General features: G+C 32.1%; 2 protein-coding genes across 2 annotated transcripts; one reads left to right on the top strand and one right to left on the bottom strand.

Annotated features, from left to right (window-relative positions):
- Window positions 1-626: 626 nt before the first annotated feature.
- Window positions 627-12,829, top strand: LOC136972033 (beta-1,4-glucuronyltransferase 1). The gene is made up of 3 exons (XM_067266588.1): window positions 627-848; window positions 9,822-10,968; window positions 11,648-12,829. The coding sequence occupies exons 2-3, from the start codon at window positions 9,841-9,843 to the stop codon at window positions 11,861-11,863; spliced, it is 1,344 nt and encodes a 447-aa protein (XP_067122689.1). The 5' UTR covers window positions 627-848; window positions 9,822-9,840; the 3' UTR covers window positions 11,864-12,829.
- A 157-nt stretch (window positions 12,830-12,986) lies between these two features.
- LOC136972032 (uncharacterized) lies at window positions 12,987-15,989 on the bottom strand. Its single transcript, XM_067266587.1, has 3 exons — window positions 14,822-15,989; window positions 14,325-14,748; window positions 12,987-13,346 (listed from the first exon to the last, which is right to left on the bottom strand). The coding sequence occupies exons 1-3, from the start codon at window positions 15,817-15,819 to the stop codon at window positions 13,272-13,274; spliced, it is 1,497 nt and encodes a 498-aa protein (XP_067122688.1). The 5' UTR covers window positions 15,820-15,989; the 3' UTR covers window positions 12,987-13,271.
- Between the last annotated feature and the right edge of the window lie 6,251 nt (window positions 15,990-22,240).

Below are 22,240 nucleotides of genomic sequence, written 5' to 3'. Positions count from 1 at the left end.
CTTTAATTACGTTTATTCTTTACGAAATACGTCTTGACCCCCCCTCTAAACATTAATTAATCCGTAAATTACGTATAAAATTAATTAAAAATAAATAAATAAATAAATTTTTACGTATTAAATAACGTAAAAATCCAATAACGCAGGCGCGTGTTGTTATTATTGATTCTATCGATTTAAACTATTTTTCCACTAGATCCTGTGTAAACTTACTTTTAATCGTACTGTACACTCAATACAGGGATTTTTTTAGGGAATTTTTATCGCAGTTTCCACCCTACAACTACATCCGCTCCGTTTTCCAAGCTTAATCAATGGAGGAAGTACTAATGAGCCATTCCCCACCCCCCGTTAGATCTCTTCTTCTGCACTTTTCTAGTGTTACCAACCCATTCTGTAAATTAACAGTTTAACTAGGCGGAAAACCTGCTTAAGAAGGACAGTTCGAAAGCTAGATAAGCCAGAATTTCGGTGGTAAAGAAGAGGGGTGAGGTTACTTCCATATTACGCTTTGTTACCGTTATACGGGGGGAAGAAAGTCGAAATTTCGCTAAAGTAACCCCTCCAGTTGATCGTTGGGGGGGTTATTTATTTGGCTGTGTACAGGTTCTGTACGTAATTATAGAGTTATCGGTGTAAGAAAACGTGGCAATATGGCGAGGATGGTGCGTATATCTACTTCCTTTAGCTCACTTCCGCAAAGAGGTTGTGTTATAGAGGAAGCAGGGCGCATGCGCAATATCGACCGATCATCTGCGACAAGAGAGAAGTGCTGTCGAGTGTGCTTTGGATTTGTCTATGCAGTGATAATTTGCTTCTCTACTGCAAGCCTCGCTCTTACTGATTGGGTAAGCACAGTTACTGATTTCATTGGAACCTATACTTAACCCCCTAATTTCGGTAGTAACCCCCCTGTGCCAAACACCCCCCGAAACCCCCGTTTTAACAACAACCTCGGTTATTCAGTTTTGTATACTGCCAAGTTATGTTTGTATTATCCAATCAATTCCTCGATAGTTTGCTTACAAGTAACGTAAACTATAACCTTGGGGGGTCGGGGTTGTCTGTCTTCCCCATTCTGATTCGATTTTCACGCGATTTTTCGCTGAAATCGCACGTTTTTTTCGGTCCTAAGGGGGGTAATTCTCTTTTGATAAAACGTCGCTCGTCCGTATAAACAGGTTACGTAACTGAATCTGTTTATTTTTCATTAAATAATACGTTAAATCGAGGGTTATTTCTGCTGTTAAAACGGCGACTCGTGACAAGTGAAATTTCAAACACTGAGTTTAACGTCATCTTGAAGGGTTTTCCCCCATTTCAATTCGTTTTTCGTAGAGAATTTAAACGCGAATTTTCACTAAACACGTCACTTGTCCGTGTAGACAGGTTATCCAGCTAAATTTATTTAACCCCCCCCCCGCTAAATACAACTCTCTGTTGTTAAACAGAGACTCGTGACAAGTGAAATTTCACGCGAGACCCGGCAATTTTCATTGAAAAAATTTCGAAATTTCATTAAAATAAAAGGAAATTAAGCCATAAATTTCGTATAAATTTAAAATTCATAAATCTATAAAAAATATTTTAATGAGTTTATTAAGGATTAATCTCATTATTTTGATTTTTTTTAATTTAAAAAAAAGAAAAGAAATTCATTTATCAAATATTTAATTCTTAAAATTAACCGAAGAAAAATTGTTTTACATTTATTTTCTTTTAATTTAATATATAAAAATCGATTTAGTTTTTTAGAAATTTTCGTAATAAATTACAGTCGAACCTCCAATAACGGCCACCTCTAAACAACGGCCGTTTTGTTTCAGAGTTGCGTGTAAAAAAAACCTTTAAACAACGGCCACATTTTCAAGAAAGTCGTACTGAAATGCATATATATAAAAAAAAACCTCCAAATAACGGCACCTTTCAACTACGACCACTTCTTTTTAGGAAAGTTTAACCAAAATGCGTACAGAATAACCTTTAAACAACGACCCACCTTCAAATAATGACCATATTTTTTAAGAAAGTTGAACAGAAATGCATATAAAATAACCTCTACATAACGGCCACTTTCAAATAACGCAGAATTTTTAGGAAATTTTAAATAGAAATGCATGTAAAATAACCTTTAAACAACGGTCACTTTCAGATAATAATCACGATTTTAAGAACATTGAACAGAAATACACATAAAGCAACCTTTAAACAACGACCACCTTCCTATAACGGTCATATTTTCAGGAACATTGAACAGAAATGCATACCAAACAACCTTTAAACAACAGCCACATTTTCAGGAAAGTTAAATATAAATGCTTGTAGAAAAACCTGTAAACAACGGCCACCTTCCTATAACGGCCATATTTTCAAGAAATTCAAACAGAAATGCATAACAACCTTTAAACAACGGCCACATTTTCAGGAAAGTTGGACAGAAATGCATACAGAATAACCTTCAAACAACGGGCCGCCTGCTTCTCTCGGTGTCCGTTCTTGACAGGTTCGACCGTATACATCAATTAACTTAAATAAATAACAACTATTTATAAATTTTCTTAAATAATAATAATAATAATAATTTAACCTTGAAGAATATTTACCAATCAATAAAATTTTATTTTTACTTTATTCCAATTTACAAAAATACATTTAAAAAATAATTATTATAATAAATTTGCCTTTAATTATATTCAAAAATATTACATTTAAATTTTAATTTTAATTATAATTTTATTTACTTTAATTATAATTAAATTAGAGGAAAAAGAAGCTTAAACTACGTTAATTATTATTACCATTATTTTCCTCCCCCCTTAAAAAAAATACAAAAAATAATAATAATTTAAATTTGATTTTATTTTTTAGAATTTTTTTAATTAAAATAACTTTTTTTTTTAAAATATAATTTAAACTAAATCAATAAATTTATATATAATATATGAATTACTACAATCGATTTCTATTTTCAATAATGTCATCGCACTTATCTAGAATAAAATTTCTAAAAAAAAATTTATTTTGGGTTACTCCGCTTACGTCACTCCATCGATTTTTGTTTTGCCAAATTCTACTTTTTTCCCTATAATTTTCTATTTTCTACAATTTGATAAACGTCATAAATATTTCCTACGTTAATTGAGTGATACTTTCCACCTCTCTTGTACTTTTTCTACTCGATTTATTAATTAATTTTTTAAAATAATTTTAAGCTTAAAAGCTTTTATTTTTATTTTATTTTACTTTAAATTATTTTATTTGTGTATACATTTTGTTTTTCGGCGTATTTTTTTATGCTTTCTGGCTCCTATCCTGCTGAGACCTTCTCTTATCCTCTACTCATCCCTCTCTTTCTCATCTCTTCACTCTATCATCTCCCACGTTTTCATCTCCTCACTCTTCTTTTCTCCATCCTAAATTCTCGAGTAGGCTCTATTCCGTTGTAGTAATAATACAGTAATAATATAAAATGGCGACTATACGTGATATACAACTTTCCACGTCTCTAGTACTTTTACTCCTATAAATCTCGTTTTTTGATTAATTTAAGATTTATTTTTTTATAATTTTAAGCTTGAAATCTTTTATTTTTATTCTATTTTACTTTAAATTATTTTATTTGTGTATACATTTTGTTTTTCAGCGTATTTTTTTATGCTTTCTGCTTCCTATCCTACTGAGACCTTCTCTTATTTTCTGCTCATCCTCATACTCTCTCGTCCCCTCTCATCATCCCCCAATCTTCTTTTTCTCAGCTTTCACCCTGAAATAGGCTCTACCTCCAAGTAATAATAATAATAATAACCATAACAATAATACAAAATGGCGACTATACGTGATATTATGCTTTTTGTCTCACCCTACCTTCTCTTATTTTCCGCTCACCCCCCGCTTTCATATCCCCTCTTCTTTATCCTCTCGCTTTTTCTTTTTTCAGCTAAACCCTTCAGTAGGCTTTACCCCCAAATAATAATAATAATAATGATAATACAAAATGGTTATTATACCTGAAATACAACTCTCCACATCTCTAGTATCTTTACTCGTATAAATCCCATTTTAAAATTAATTTTAACTGAAACTTTTATAACTTTTAAGTTTAAAAATTGTTAATTTTTATTTAAAATTATTATAATTTTAATAAAATATCTCTCTTCCTGTCACTTATCTTAACTTCAATACTGTAAATCTTTCTCTCCTTTATAAATATTTAATGAAATTATTTAAAAATAAATAATTTAATGGAATTTTTAATTAATTAAAACAATAGTAAAGTGAATATTTATAATATATAAATATTAAAATTAATTAAAAAAAAATTATTTGAATTTTTATAAGTATAAAATTTTCCTGTAAATTCCGTGTTTGAAAGTTGTAAAGAATTATAATATTTTATTTTTTTTATTCCCGTTTTTATTGTTTTTTATACAATATTGCTTTGGATCCACGTTTTATTGCTTGGTATGATGCAGCAAACGTTTTGATCCACGTTTTATTGCTTGGTATGATGCAGCAAACGTTTTGATCCACGTTTTATTGCTTGGTATGATGCAGCAAACGTTTTGATCCACGTTTTATTGCTTGGTATGATGCAGCAAACGTTTTGATCCACGTTTTATTGCTTGGTATGATGCAGCAAACGTTTTGATCCACGTTTTATTGCTTGGTATGATGCAGCAAACGTTTTGATCCACGTTTTATTGCTTGGTATGATGCAGCAAACGTTTTGATCCACGTTTTATTGCTTGGTATGATGCAGCAAACGTTTTGATCCACGTTTTATTGCTTGGTATGATGCAGCAAACGTTTTGATCCACGTTTTATTGCTTGGTATGATGCAGCAAACGTTTTGATCCACGTTTTATTGCTTGGTATGATGCAGCAAACGTTTTGATCCACGTTTTATTGCTTGGTATGATGCAGCAAACGTTTTGATCCACGTTTTATTGCTTGGTATGATGCAGCAAACGTTTTGATCCACGTTTTATTGCTTGGTATGATGAAGCAAACGTTTTGATCCACGTTTTATTGCTTGGTATGATGCAGCAAACGTTTGGATCCACGTTTTTATTGCTTGGTATGATGAAGCAAACGTTTTGATCCACGTTTTATTGCTTGGTATGATGCAGCAAACGTTTTGATCCACGTTTTATTGCTTGGTATGATGAAGCAAACGTTTTGATCCACGTTTTATTGCTTGGTATGATGAAGCAAACGTTTTGATCCACGTTTTATTGCTTGGTATGATGCAGCAAACGTTTTGATCCACGTTTTATTGCTTGGTATGATGCAGCAAACGTTTTGATCCACGTTTTATTGCTTGGTATGATGCAGCAAACGTTTTGATCAATGTTTTTTGGTGCATCACATAAAAGAAAATCCAATAAAAATTCATTGAAAATAATTTATTGTGTAATTTTCTATATAAATTATTAATTGAATTGCATAATTAATTATTTATAAGTTGAAAAGTTCATTAGAATATTTTCATCATTCCGTGCCGGATGGTAATTTGTCGCATGTTTTCGGGCCGTGAAATTCGAAATATTTATTTTATATTCAAATAAATGAATGCTTTTTCTACATTCTACGAATATTCTTAATAATAAAAATATTATTTATGGTATTTTTGACAAAACAATTTATTAAATAAAAGAAAATCGATCAAGTGTCATACTCAAATGACGTTTTAAACAATATCTTCTGTAAGTCGCTTATAATCGTTAAATAATAATAATAATTTAAAATCGATAATACAAAATGAGTTTAGTGTGTCTTCAAAAATCATTTTTTTTTCCAGTTTTTAAAGGCTTAATTTCATTTTTTTTAAGTTTCTTTCTGGAGTAAGCTGGTGGTACAAAGCAATAACATCATTTTCATTTAAATGAAACGTTTACAAATTCAAATTTTAGACACTTAGAAGTTTTTTTACATAAAATCTGACGTATTTTTTATTAGAACATCCCACTGAACTTTTTTTAAATATATATATTTACTGCATACTCCAGTCTTTTCATTTAAATATATAGCATGCTCCTGCGTTCTCATTTAAGTACACAGCAGCTACACGCTTATTTAATTCAATAGCATGCTATAGACTCCTCACTTGAGTCCACAGCAGTTCTAGACTTCTTATTTAAGTCCGCAGCAGCTCTAGATTCTTCATTTAAGTCCACAGCAGCTCTAGATTCCTCATTTAAGTCCACAGCAGTTCTAGACTTCTTATTTAAGTTCACAGCTGCTTTAGATTCCTCATTTAAGTCCACAGCAGTTTTAGACTTCTTATTTAAGTCCACAGCATGCTCTAGATTCCTCATTTAAGTCCACAGCAGTTCTAGACTTGTTATTTAAGTCCACAGCTGCTCTAGATTCCTCATTTAAGTCCACAGCAGTTCTAGATTCCTCATTTAATCTCACAGCAGTTCTAGACTTCTTATTTAAGTCCGCAGCAGCTCTAGATTCTTCATTTAAGTCCACAGCAGCTCTAGATTACTTATTTAAGTCCACAGCATCTCTAGATTACTCATTTAAGTCCACAGCAGTTTTAGACTTCTTATTTAAGTTCACAGCTGCTTTAGATTCCTCATTTAAGTCCACAGCAGTTTTAGACTTCTTATTTAAGTCCACAGCATGCTCTAGATTCCTCATTTAAGTCCACAGCAGTTCTAGACTTGTTATTTAAGTCCACAGCTGCTCTAGATTCCTCATTTAAGTCCACAGCAGTTCTAGATTCCTCATTTAATCTCACAGCAGTTCTAGACTTCTTATTTAAGTCCGCAGCAGCTCTAGATTCTTCATTTAAGTCCACAGCAGCTCTAGATTACTCATTTAAGTCCACAGCAGTTTTAGACTTCTTATTTAAGTCCACAGCATGCTCTAGATTCCTCATTTAAGTCCACAGCAGTTCTAGACTTGTTATTTAAGTCCACAGCTGCTCTAGATTCCTCATTTAAGTCCACAGCAGTTCTAGATTCCTCATTTAATCTCACAGCAGTTCTAGACTTCTTATTTAAGTCCGCAGCAGCTCTAGATTCTTCATTTAAGTCCACAGCAGCTCTAGATTACTTATTTAAGTCCACAGCATCTCTAGATTACTCATTTAAGTCCACAGCAGTTTTAGACTTCTTATTTAAGTTCACAGCTGCTTTAGATTCCTCATTTAAGTCCACAGCAGTTCTAGACTTGTTATTTAAGTCCACAGCATGCTCTAGATTCCTATTTAAGTCCACAGCATGCTTTATTTTTCTATTTGCTCATGGCTTCTTCCAATCTTCATATTTAATTCTAAGCATGCTCCAGTCTTCTGATTGAAGTCTATAAGCCACACACCGTTTGTTTTCATTATTTTAGTCTGGATAGACAAATTCATTTTAAAAAATTAAAAATATTTGTATTTATTTTCAAATTTATTTCCTATTCTTGATAAATGATTTTTAAAAATGTCCATAAATATATATTTTTTAAAAAATTATACTTTTCTACGGTTAAAGACAGACACACGTGACGGGCCAAGCGCATAATTAAAGCGAATTTTGGTGCTTCAATTGATTTTAATGCGGTTTCTAATAAAAAAATTTTTGTATACTAATTAAAACATATCAAACCATTTTTCATATAGAGCAAAACCTGCGTGAACCAAAATCTCACGGTTCCGATTTGTCAGGTTTCCGTTTTGAACAGGTTTTTTTCTTTTAACATTAGAATATCGCTCTGTTCTGATGAATTTTTCCCGTTTAGGCAGGTTTTTGTTTTATTCAGGTTCGTTTTGGACAGATTTTACTGTATTAAAATTATACATCATTTAAAAAAATGAAGCGGTTTTAATGGGGAATTAGCGTTAAGTCCTTACTAAAATGAGGATTTATCACTAATTTGGATGGATTTAAACACAAATTAATCATAAATTTAAATTATAAATTACAATTTTTTAAAATAGTTTTAATATTTTATAAAATTAAAAAATAATTACAATAAAATTAATTTTTTTTTAAAATTCTTTTCTTATTGAGTTATGATATTATTTACTGTTTTTAAAATAATTTATGTGTATATAAGGAGTAAACCCGTCTAAGACGGACACTCTATAAAAGGGAAAATAAGTGTCAAATTGCAATAATATTTTTAAAATGCGGCAAACCTGTGTTAAACAGAATTGAACGGTATCGAATATTTTTTTCGTTTAGGCAGGTTTCCGTTTTATTCAGGTTCCATTTATGTTAGGTTTACTGTATAAAGTATTAGTTCAAGCTGGAAACCTATATAACGCGGAAACAGGCTTGACACTAACCTGAGTACTGCGGATCTTTTTGATGTAGAAGCTGAATTCTAAATCATAAAGTACAATTGAATGGTGTATTATACAGGTTTTTTTTGTTTGTTTGTGGGTTACATATACCCATCTTCCAACCTGTCTTAAGCAGCTCTAAAAAAACTTTGTAAACAAATTTTTTTTTGTATGAATAAGAGACATCACCCTCTATAAATCGAAAAACCTGAGAAAACGGAAAAAATTCTTGCGTGTCCGTTTTAGACAAGTTTTACTGTATTTAAATGTCTCAAAACAAAACTCTCAAATAATTCAGCTTATTAAATTATTTATATATCAGTTATTTATAATTAATTCAAAATACAGTATAACCTGTTTAAAACGGAAGCGACGGTAGCGGCTAGAATTTTTTCGATTATTGCAGGTTTTTTTTTTAATATTGAGTAGTGTTTCTTATTAACTCAGAGTAAATAAATACTACAGTTCATATTTAGAACCGTTTAAGACAGGTTGTATATTCAGTGCACAGAGAAGGAAAAAAATACTAAGTAAAAACCCTTGAAATGTACTTTCCTCACGAGTTAAAATTTAGCTGATGTTACGCCAAAAATTCCTCTTTACGCAGGTTATGTTACGCAAGTAATGACTAAAAATATCCGTCCTAGACAGGTTCGTGCTTGCAATGATGTTTTACATGGAAAATCGTACCGTTTGAAGTTTTACATTCAGTTTAAGCATATTGCCGTTTTGTACGGTGTCCGTTTTAGACAGGTCTGATTACTTTAATTGAAAATGAATAGTTCATTATGCATTATAGTTTATTAACCTAATTTAATATTAATTCTTTTAACGGAATACACATTTGTATAATAAAATATTTAAGAATTCGATCAGAATTGAGCAGTGTAAAAGTTAAATCTTCGCTAAATCCTCTTCCCATTTTTCGTACTATTTTAAAATATTTATAGTATTGATGCTGCCGTTTCTATTATTATACATCGGAAATTCGGGGCAGGCATTAAAAATCTGTATAAAAATCGATTTTGGCGACAGTGAGAAGTGTCTGTCACGCATACTGTTTAGTGTGTCAGGATTTAGATACGTACAAATCTCAACGCGAAAAACCTGTCACAAACGGAACTCGAATAAGACGGCAACCTGCCCAAACGGGAAAAATCCGATACGGCACTATTTCGGTTTACACAGGTTTTAGCAGTATATTGTTATGGTGCTCGAAAATCGCGCCGTTTTGTGTGTTAGGTTTCAGAAAAAATACGTTTTTTACACAGTAAAACCTGTCATAAACGGAATCTGTAAAAAACGGATACTTGCCTAAACAGGTTTACAGAATTCGGTTTATACAGGTTTAACTGTATATATTTTTATAGTGTATGAAACGTTGAAAGTCCGAATTTCTAGCAAAGTCTACTTTATTGTAGTGCGGGTTATACGAAGACGCTCTGTTTCTCACGTGGAATAGACTAGAAAATCGGTCTTCCGACACTACCTATAAGTAGTTAGGAGTATGAAACAACTAATTTGTGTCCTCTTACAGTTCCAAATTCTGCCGTCCAATGACTTGTCGCTGGTGTCGTACAGCAAATCGATCTAGCACGTTGCTAGTGTATACAGTTATAGCAGTCCTCACCACTTTCAACCTCTTGGGTTTGTTCGTCATACAAAGACACCGCCAGACAGAAAGTGAGATCCCAACGAGGCTGGACAAACGGCGACCCCTGGCCGATAAATTAACAAAGAAACCAGAACCTACCCGCACTATGCAACTCAGAGACGTCATCAACTACACCACCCTGGTGATGGACAAGAAGTACAGGAAGGTGGACAGAGTGGGTAACTACATCCAACAAGACTTTGTGGTCATGGGTGACGAGTGGCCAATTACGGCCAGAACTAGTAAAATTTGTTTGGCCACTCAATGCTCTGTCGACAGGCTCTTCATGCTGCTAGAAGTTGGTGAAGCGTGGAGTGCCCCCATGTCGGTGGCACTCTTTGTTCCAGGTCCCGATTTCCAGATTGCCACGTTGTATATATCCTATCTGAGGTTATGCTCGGACACACTACGCGTTAACGCCAGCTTTCACCTGTTGTACCCTAAAGAGTCACCACCCAAAGAGGTACCCAAAATGCTAGAATTGGTTCTATTGTCCTGCTCGAGATCCAGGGAGTTGTTGATCAAGTTGCTGAATTCTCGCGATACTTCGTTCCAGTCCTGGCGCAACAAGGTCCTATACCCCCAAAATCACCTGAGGAACCTGGCCAGAAACGGGTGCGAGACCAATTACCACTATCTGACCGACGTGGACATTGTTCCAGTTCCTGGTCTTTCAGAGGATCTTGACGAATTCCTGAGGAATTTAAACAAGACAACGTGTGCCAAATGTGCCTTCGTCGTACCCACTTACGAAATGAGGGAAACGTCACGCATGCCTACCAATAAAAATGAACTATTGTCTATGGTGAGGAGGAAGGAGTGTAGGCCCTTCCATTATAAAGTGTTTATATATAATCAATTTGCCACAAATCATAGTTTATGGGAGAGTTTGCCGGATACAGCAACCTTAACAGCTGCCTATAAAGTTAATAATTATGAATTTTTTTACGAGCCATTCTACGTTGCAGATAATGAAGTGCCACCTAATGACGAGAGATTCGTTGGATACGGGTTTACAAGAAACACTCAGGTAAATTCTTTTCTCTATTACTGTAATACGGTCGAACCTCGATATAACGCTCTCCCGTTTAGCGCCACCCGTCAATGGACTGTCTCCGTCTTTTGTTATCTCTGATTACCAAACGTGACAGTTTGCATTGCAAAGGGCGTTGTTATCACCATGGAGCCACAAAGTTTAAGAATTAAAAATTATTTTTTTCCTTCAAATTAAGGGGGGAAACTCGATATAACGTCCTCCTATACAGCGCCAGTCAATGCTCGTAAACAGACCTCCATCCTTCGTTACCTCCGATTATCAAATGTAGGATTTTTACATTGCAAATGGCTTTGTAATCACCCTGCCCCTAACTATACCCGTTTGGATCCCAAATAATATCTTAAGTGATGCCGTCCCCCCGAAGTTGAAGGACAAAAATTATTATCCTTGAAATTCGCAGGAGGTGACAGCATCACTGAACTTTCGCCACCCGAAATAATATTTTATTATCTAAATCACTCACGTTAAATCTGTATGTCTAGATCCCATCTTTTGAGACTTCGTTTTAGCGCCACACTCGATTTAGCGCCAATCTGGGTGGCGCTATATCGAGGTTTGACTGTTATTCGATGTACTCGAACTCAGTTATCAGTTCGATTCGAAAATATAATTTATTTCACACTTTTTTTTTTCTTTTTTTTTTAATTTTTAGGTATTCGAAATGCACGTGGCGGGTTACGAATTTTGGGTACTTAACCCCGTCTTTGCGGTACATAGAGGAATACAAAACAGGAGATCGAGAGGCGCGTGGAGGGACAAACAGAACTTTGTTAACCGGAAAAAATTCGTACAGTTTAAAGCAGATTTGTTAAGGAAGTACGGACAGACAGCCAAGCCGAGACTCCAGAAAGGTCAACACGTTCAATAAATTACCTGATAATTTATTATTATGTATATATAATTATGTACAGTTGATTTGTACCTTCCTATTTCTATGTAACAGAGCAGGAGCATAGACAACGCGATTTTTAAAATATACAAAAATAAAAATAAAATATATATATATATATATTCAAATTATTAAGGAAATTTTTTGCAAGAAAGTAGAAGAAATATTAGAAAATCCCTTTAAAAATTATACAATTATTAGGGAATTATAGGGAAAAAATAGCTTAAAATACCCCTAAATGTTTGTACAACTCCTAACTGTTCTAGAGTCCTAGGGATCATTTAAGACATTTTTTTTTATACAGGGTGGGTATAAAGTAACTAGGTATTGATAAATTCCTATAATTTCTTTATTTATAAGGAAAATATTATAAAATTTATTCAACTTATATTTAATTAAATGAGAATAGGAATGCTTGCCTTGAAATTAATTTGGACTTGGCACTATTCACAAAAAATACGTTTCCCTTAAATGATAATGTAAATGGATGGCCACTTATCTGTGAGTCAGCAACCAAAGCTGTGGTCATTTTAGTTTTGAATGGCAATTTTTAATGTGACATAAACTTTTTTTACCATTCGCCACCATCTCAACACAGCAAATACTGATTTCCACCCCTCAGTGTGCAGCAATCGCGCTCGCTTCTCAACACAGATATTTTTTTCCAGTGTGCGTGCAGCATCTCTCGGTTAGAGCCCACCCTACAATACAGGAATTATAAAATGCCATTAATTGGTGTACATAACTTACATATATTTTATTACGATTGCATTATTATTAGAAGAATTGTCGCGATTTCTCAATGCCTAGTTACTTTCCAATCGTCCTGTATAATTCAACTCAGTTAGTGTGTTAAAATTATGTTAAAAATTGTTAAAATAATTAAAATTTCTTTAGTAAATAGTCTAAAAATTAAATAAGGCAACGAAAAATGTATGTAAATTATAAAATTATATATATACACGAATATGTATAAAAAAATTGTTTGTAAAATTATTTTTGTATTATTTAAGATAATTTATTTAAAATAATATCTTTAAAATATATATATATATATATATAATATATATATATATATACAGATATATATAACGTGTAACAAATATATTATATGAAACAAAGTCAAAAATTTTGTATAAGATAATATATAATAATTATAATGTTTTTTAAATACATTTAAACGGTTAATTATTATTACAAAAATTTTAAAATATAAATAATTCTCTAACCATTCGTAAATTATTATTAAAAAAGAAAAAAATATTAAGAAAATACAGTTTTTTGATTGGTTAAAAGTTGAAGATTACGTAAACAGCACCGGAAGCTCATAAATGACGTCTCGTTACGTGACGTCATATATGAGTTAATTTTCTTTTTTTCCCCCCGCTCATTTTGGATATTTGCAACAATTCATTTCGTTGACTCGTTTTCCGTAATCTTTTCTTAATTTATAAAATTGTTTCTGAAAAAAATGAAAATAATTATAATTAAAATTATAAAAATTAGACATTTAAATTTCAATAATAATTTAAAAAAAAAAAAAAAACAGATTTAATAAAGTAAATGCTTTGATGATTATAGCGATACAAAAGTGAAATGTTAAAGCTGTAATTATAATTAAGTATACAAAACGAGATAAATATCATTTTAAATATAATTAAGTCTCTTATCGCGATTAAATTTTCCAAGGATAAAGTATTTAAAGAGTAAAACATGCGAATCGTGCCGAAAGTATTTATTTATTATTATTTTTTTATTTTAAATTTTATCCTTGCATTCTGTGCTGTTTTATAATGAATGATTGATGTTTATAACTGAATATAGGTCAGAATTATTTGAATTTAAATATTCTACAACGAAAAAAAGAATATTTTCCTGAAATTTTATCTAGAGTTTGCTTGAATTTAATCATTCAAGAACATTTTTATTTCTGTATTTGACAATTTATATATATATATATAAAATCTTTCCAACTATGAATATTTTACACAAAGTCATAATAATGTTATTAAATATGTATTTTAATTTGCTGTATGATATCAAAAACTGAATTTAAAACTAGTTTCTGACGACTGTAAAGGTGTTTTCCCCGCATAGCAAGAAGAAGAAGAGGAGAAGTATAAAAATATCCAAACGTTAAAATCGTAAAAATAAATGATAATTTTAATATATAAAATGTAAATTTTATTGATTCTACTTTTTATAATTATAATTATTTTAGGATTTTTATAACTAAATTACTCCAAAAATAAGTCAAATGGTTGGCGTATGTACTGTACCTATTATTATTATTATTATTATTATACGCCTTCTCTACAAGTAATTTTTATATTATTTTCGTTTAAAATGGATTAAATTATATTTAAAGTTAAAATCTATTTTATTTTTAGTAATTATTAAGTATTAATAAACTAAAATATGTCTTTAAAATCGCTTTTACCTTTTGCTCTTTGCTTTCTTCTTCACATTTTGCTGCTTCTCTAAAGTCAGAAATTTTTGGTAATTTTTTATAGCACTTGTATCCAGTTGTATAAGAAGACTTAGAGAATTTCTTCTCTTCGTTTTCTAGGGAATTTTCACGAATTAATTCTTTTTCTAGGGAATTTTCACGGTTTTTTCCGGGAGGAGCTCCTAATTCAACAAGATGCTTCTCCTTTCCTGCTCCGACAGGAAAAAGGTTTGAATTATTTTCGTAAAAACGTGAGATTTTTCGCTGAATTAACGATTCACATTTCACTCCATTAACTGAATTTCCATCACAGTAATTTAAGTGAACAGATTCTTGAATATTCCTAATTTTTACGGGTGGTTTCCTGGAGTATTTGCTCTCTGCAGGATTTTTTAAACACTGAAGATACTTTGATCTATTGTTACAAATTCTGTTATTAATTAATAAACTTAAATTAATTTCGAGTTTAAGGCTTGAAAATTAATTACCTTTCAATCCAGCAGTCGTCTCTCATAAGACAGAATGACTTATCTTCGTAGCATGAATGTGGATATTCAGCATTTCCACTTGTGTAAGGTCTTTTAGAATTACAACAGTGTGCTTCTTCCTGCTTCCAAATTGAGCTCGTTTGCTCTAAATTTCGGCACGTGGAGCTTTCAGGAAAGGTTTTACACTTCCATTTCTTTAACTTAGAATAATTACTTTTTCTATCGATTGGGACGGGTCTTTCCACCTTTACAGCGTAATCTTTGTTTGAGTTATCCTTTTCCTCTTTATCTTTTCTCTTTTCATCCTTATCAATTTGTGTATAGGTCTTGTTTTTCGTGAAATTAAACCCTTGGTATTTATTTAAATTTATAAAATTTGGAATTATCTTTGGTATCTTTGTAAATTCCTCGAGACGAGAGGGGTGATTCTTCATATCATCCCCTACTTTCGGAGCCATTTTCTCAACATTAGATAAGGATTTTACTTTGTTTTCTTCCTTATCTTTATCTGATTCTTTAACTAAAATCACTTTAATGTCGGAATTTGGGTTAACTTCAATGTGCACGAATTTGTAATTATCGTATTGAAATTCCTCACCTCCTTCCACGTGGGTTAACTTTATGTTTTTAATTCTTCCAGATGATAGCTTATTATCATCTTCAGCGCATCTTAACAGGCTAGGTGTGGTGTTTGTGCCGAAATTTCTGCTATTTTTCTGCTCTTTAGTTTGCTCATCCGAAGAAAGATCTATATTGTGACGTTCATTCTGTAAACTACGAGCTCCTTCTTCGGTTATTCTGCAACTATCCTTATTATAATGTTTCCTGATCAATTCCTCTTCTACTATGATCGGCTCTGTATTGATAGGAACCACTTGCGAATCGTTAAAATCGATTTTTTCCATGTCCAACTCTAACGAACCTGTCGAAGAAGACTCCAGAGAATCCTCAAATCTCTCCTTCTCATCATCATTTTTTTCCTCATCCGGATGATGCATTTTATAAAAATCGAAAATTTAGAAAGAAATATTCGAATATTATGAAAAAATTTAAAACTATTCTTTGCTACTCCCAATTTATCCTCTCACTCCAGCTCTTCACGATGCTATTTTAGTGATTCTGGTGGCTCTAACCTACAAAATTAACTTCAAAATACACTAAAAATTAAAAAAAAATTTAAAAAACCGTTTATATTCTAAATAATTAAAGAATTTAATTTAAAAATTCAAAAAATTCCATTTAAATTTGCGGTTCGAATTGTGAAAAATTAAAATTATTCTTCGCTTCTTCCAATTTTTTTTCTTGCTCTAGCTCTTCTTGTAAAGATTCTGAGGTTGTGACCTTTAAAATTAGCTGAAAAATACCTTAAAATTTGAAGAAAATATCAAAAACTTAATTAATTTTTCTTTAATAATTCAAGAATTTAAATTAAAAATTTAAAAAGAAAATCTCATTCAAATTTGTAGTTCGAATACGTAGTAAAGTAATATAATTACAACGTCCCGTGTGTTGTAGAGGATTGTAAAAACTGATTCAGTAGATCGAGCGTGACAATAACGTGACTTATAGTCTATTCCAGTCACGAATGTTGAGCTTGATCAATCGAGGCATTAATTATAATGTGTGGACACGAGTGAGATTTCAACTATATTCATAGATTCATATATAAAAATTCAAGATGCATATCTGCTTTATATCAAGAAATCTACTGCCACACTGTTCCCATTTATACAAAAAGATTATACAAATTATCTCTCTTCAACCTTCTCCATCTCCCTGTGTATTTTATATGTAGATTGGGGTACGCGCATACCCGGTTGAGAAGTATTTTATGAGAGAGTGACTGGATGCTGTGGGGATTAATCAGCCGAAAACTGGAATATTTTTTCTTTTAAATATTAAAAAATGACACTCGGCGAGTCACTCCCTACGTATTTTATTGATCCACGTTAGTAGTGTGACGTATCTAGACAATCATTTGTACTCGAGTGCAACTATACATCAAGTAAATGCTGGATCTTTGTAGCAAAAATTCTCCCCCTTAAATGGATCCTAAAGGCAAGATTAAACACTAATTCAAGCGTTTGAATAGAGCAAAAACGCGTTCTAAATCATAACAGTCTACGTTTATTACGCAAATTTGACGTCATACTTGCAGTTTTCTTACGAGGAACCGTGATAATGACGTCAATTTGACGTAAAGTGTACACTAGACAAAGAAATTTGGACGTTAAATTCCACGATTATCTTAGAAAATCTCACAGGAAACTTAAAAATTCTATGAAAGATGAGTAATAAATTTTTAATTCATTCATCCTACTCCATACAGCAAGCTACAATTCACGAAATGAAAACTTAAAACGTGTAATTTTGTTGAATTATGGGAAATTACTCTATTCAAAAATAATATTTAAGTCTAAAAGTCCAATAGTATGCACGAAAACACTAAGAATATGGCTTAAAATTAAAACTACACGTGGCGCCATCTGTTAGGAGTTCAGTCGAAAGTTAATTATAAAAGAGAGAAGCCTTATTTTGGGGGAGGGAAAGAGTTTTTAAAAAGAAAATTGCAAATGCCAATAACGCTAAAATTTTCGTTAAGCCTGTCCCCCATTCGTGCTACGACCTTCTACCCTCCTGTATTTCCTTCTCCATCGACTTATAACCTCCAAAATTTAACAGCATTAATAGCTCATGTACGAGAATATCCTTGCCAAATTTCGAAAGTTTTGGCCCTCGGGTTCCTGAGATATAATGCAAAACACAGTAAAAATAAAACAAACTTTTGAAAGTATATAAAGCGTGTTTCAATCAATAAATCACAAGCGAATTCATTCATAATATATTTACACGGTTATTATTCAGAAATTATTCAGGAATATTCTATTTTTATCAATATTATTTTTTTTTTAAATAATTGAAGATAATTCGAGGAATTACGGTGAAATTTCTGCATTTATTTTACTCTTTAATGCTTTAATTTATACGCAATTCACGGTCACAAAATTAAATTAACATATTTAACACCAGTAATTCTTTAAATAGTCAAAATAATGTTTCGAATAATAATATAAACGTAAATATTTAATCAATGTGGGTCAAATCAGCTTCGTATATAAAGAAATTTTAGTGTTGTAGTTATTTTTACTGTCAACAGATGGCGACACTAGACACTACACTACTATGACGACATCTTGCTCCATCCCTACTCTATATCGAAATTTAGTAATATCCATTAAGGCGAATAATTTACATTTTATATCCATTTTTACCGAATGTAATGTGCCTCCCCCACTGATCACAGTTCATGGTTTTGTAAGAGAATTTCGGCCATTTTATTCAAAAACAATTAAAATAAATTAAAAAATTGCCTTTTATTATTAAAAGATACAATGTTCTACAGAGATTTTCTGAATAAAATTGTAATTCATCCATAATTTCGCCTTTTTATAAGTAAAGAAACGGTGTAAGTCATAAACGGTTAACACACTCAAAAACAGTGCCAATTCTGGGATATACGACGTCGATAATGATTTTTGTAAAGAAATCATTACTTTTTAACCATTTTGGACGACATAAATTTGATTTTTATCACTAATTTTAGAAGAATGAAAGAATTTCTGGCATTAAAATCCTATTTGTAGCAGGTGCCAAGATTATGAAGAATACAATTTGTTTGATTGAATGGAATTTTTTCTTCTGTTCAAAAAGCATATAATAATGTTACGCAAGACATTAATGGAAAATTGGAATCGTGTTTGAAATTACATCTTTAGAGAATCTCCGTTACTCACGCGATGAATGGTTTCCAGAAATTCGAAGCGAAGAACACGAATCCAATTGGCACACAACGATTTTTAAAGGTTTAGACTTTAAATAAAAATAATTCGCTCTTGCAACATTTATTTTATATTGGACGATGCTTTCGAGGATGGATCCAGAACAAATTTACAAGTCAATTTCCAAATTTATCGCGCCACCGAGTGGGTGAAACCACTTATTGGTCGCCTCACAACGGGTTAGACACGTGTTTTTCTGGTTTACGTCACGTGTATAACACCTAAATAAGGGGTAATTTTTCATATAAAGTACTCCTGAATGGTATTCCCTTGTAAAATCGTCTATATATTGCGTTGACGTACCCATCAAACTAATCAATCGACGAATCCACAAAAGGCCCTAGTAGATAAAACCATGGTCGTCGCGGGTTCATACCCCACAAATAAGCCGGCCAAGCGTTATATTCACGTGTCTAACATCTAAATAGGGATCAGTTTACCATAGAAAAGTCCTCCCTTCGGTAGATGGTCCACGTGTTACTTTGCCTTATCCCGTCTATTCATCCCTATTTTCCGGTTAAATTATTAATTTTATGAATGAAAAAAATTGTTCTGTAGTTTCTTTTGTGCAGTAATACGCCGACGAGCGCAATATTTCTTTGAAAGTATCCGAAAATATTCGTTTAAAATATAAAATTTGATTGCTCCGGAGATTTGGAATTACATTTACAGATTTATCGTCTCTCTTCTCTTCAAATATCTTTATTATTATTATTATTATTATTGAATTTCTTCGTTTTTAAAAGAGATTTAATCTTGCTCTTCTTTTCAAATCATTTCTTTTTTCTACTCTAGAAATTCGGGAATGATCCTGAAAATGTCTTTGTTATTTATAGTAATTGCTGTTTTCTACATTCATTTTTACGAGAAGTTCTCTTCGTTAAGATAGAAGACTTGTATTCACGATTTTAATCCTACAAAATGTATTGAGAAAGTTTTTAATTTTAAACGAATTTTATTAAAGAAATAAGAATTTATAGAAGATAAGCAACAAATAAGTCAGTTACAAAAAAGATTGTTAGAAAAACTGAAATATCGTAGCAAAATCGTGGAAATCTTGTCATTAAGTCAAAGAACTTGGATAAATCGAAAAAAAAGTCCATATTTTTTGTTATTAATTAATAAACTAGGGATAAAATGAAAAATAAATCTCGTACACTTCACTATAAATCCACTCTTTCCCTACACATCCATTCTTTCCCTACGTATTCATTTTCTCCCTACATATTTACTCTTTCCCTACAAATCTACTCTTTCCCTACACATCCACTCTTTCCCTACAAATCTACTCTTTCCCTACACATCCACTCTTTCCCTACAAATCTACTCTTTCCCTACACATCCACTCTTTCCCTACAAATCTACTCTTTCCCTACACATCCACTCTTTCCCTACGTATTTACTCTTTCTCCTACATATCTACTCTTTCCCTACACATCCATTCTTTCCCTACGTATTTACTTTCTCCCTACATATTTACTCTTTCCCTACATATCCACTCTTTCCTTACATATCTACTCTTTTTCTACATATCTACTCTTTCCCTACACATCCACTCTTTCCCTACAAATCTACTCTTTCCCTACACATTCATTCTTTCCCTACGTATTCACTTTCTCCCTACATATTTACTCTTTCCCTACATATCCACTCTTTCCCTACATATCCACTCTTTCCTTACATATCTACTCTTTTCCTACATATCTACTCTTTCCCTACACATTCATTCTTTCCCTACGTATTTACTTTCTCCCTACATATTTACTCTTTCCCTACATATCCACTCTTTCCTTACATATCTACTCTTTTTCTACATATCTACTCTTTCCCTACACATCCACTCTTTCCCTACAAATCTACTCTTTCCCTACACATTCATTCTTTCCCTACGTATTCACTTTCTCCCTACATATTTACTCTTTCCCTACATATCCACTCTTTCCCTACATATCCACTCTTTCCTTACATATCTACTCTTTTCCTACATATCTACTCTTTCCCTACACATTCATTCTTTCCCTACGTATTCACTTTTTCCCTACATATTTACTCTTTCCCTACATATCCACTCTTTCCTTACATATCTACTCTTTTCCTACATATCTACTCTTTCCCTACACATTCATTCTTTCCCTACGTATTCACTTTTTCCCTACATATTTACTTTTTCCCTACATATCCACTCTTTCCCTACATATCCACTCTTTCCCTACATATTTACTCTTTTCTTACATATCCACTCTTTCCTACACATTTATTTTCCCCTACACGTTCACTTTACCGTTGACAAAATATAAAAACATCAAATAAGATTTATTAATTCGTTATTTTTATTTTCTCACACACGAAAAGCTTCAAATTTAGTTTATTGTAATCATATTTATAATTATCTCATAGCTGGAAGCGTATTTGAACAAAGGAAATTTACTTAAATATACAATATTCATCAATATGAAAATTTCCGCAAAGAGGCAATTAAATAAGTTGTTAAAACTTTACAAAGCGTACAATTGCTTCTTAATTAAAATATATTTTTCTCTTTAGCTTAAACTTAATTAATTATTATAAAAATTAGCATTAAAATTTTATATCGAGATGTAGACGAAAAATTCCAAATACAGCATGCTTCATGATTTAATGCAAAAAAAGAACTATTATCTAATCTTCATTCTTACATTAAGCAGTTAAGACATTAACTTAATGCTATGAGGATCCGGGTTCGAATCCGGGCAGGCAAAGAATCCCAGGAAGTTTTTGTAGGTGGCCTGTCCCAGATATATCGGTTTTGTTTATAATTGGATTACAATATACGAACGATAACCTCATTTAACGGCCATCTTGGATTTTGACTATCATCCATGGCAGACGGCCATCCACTGTATCTATGTAATAATTACTCTATGGTTTTAACCGAAAATAATAATAATTGTTTAAATTATTTCTAGCCGTTAAATGTCGCTTTATTTGCTGTACTTTTAAAACTTTTTAAACGAAAATACAATATAAACAACAGCCGTTTTTGTGTCTCCGTCAATGGCCGTTCTTCAGGTTTAACTGTATTATTAATCTCTTCTCAGAATATATAAATGGGGTAAGTGCACTGTAGCGAAGTTACTTATTCAGTTCTAAAGCACACAGAAACCTATTAAAATCGTTTCGTAACGCAGGTAACAAAGTAACAAGCGTTGTTTACCATTTCCATTGACTAGATTGCTTCTCAGAATTTTAGTTACTGCGAAAATTATAGTTGTTACCAAACAAAATATGTATCGGTAATGAACTATTATATCGTAACATGTAAGAGAAAACAGGAATAAATGGCAAGTTAAATATATTCACTAACAAACGAGGCAAGTTTAGTGGCTAAAGTAAGTGGTTTAAGTGGTAAGTAACGAATGGAAACTGCATTACAGTTTTCGATTTACCTCCGTTACGATGTTTTGAGGTAACGCAACATGTAAGTGATCTGTCAAAAGGGTACCTCCCAGGAGAACATTCTGTAGGGAGCTGACCGTTATTTAGGTGTTACATACGCGAAGGAAACCTGGAAAATCCCAAATATCAGCCTGTTGGTGAGGAG

This window comes from Centruroides vittatus, unplaced genomic scaffold (genome assembly GCF_030686945.1).
Source record: "Centruroides vittatus isolate TY-2023 unplaced genomic scaffold, ASM3068694v2 contig_2747, whole genome shotgun sequence".
Classification (NCBI taxonomy): Eukaryota; Metazoa; Arthropoda; class Arachnida; order Scorpiones; family Buthidae; genus Centruroides; species Centruroides vittatus.
Note: the sequence above shows the minus strand (reverse complement) of the source record. Positions and strands in the feature narration are given on the sequence as shown.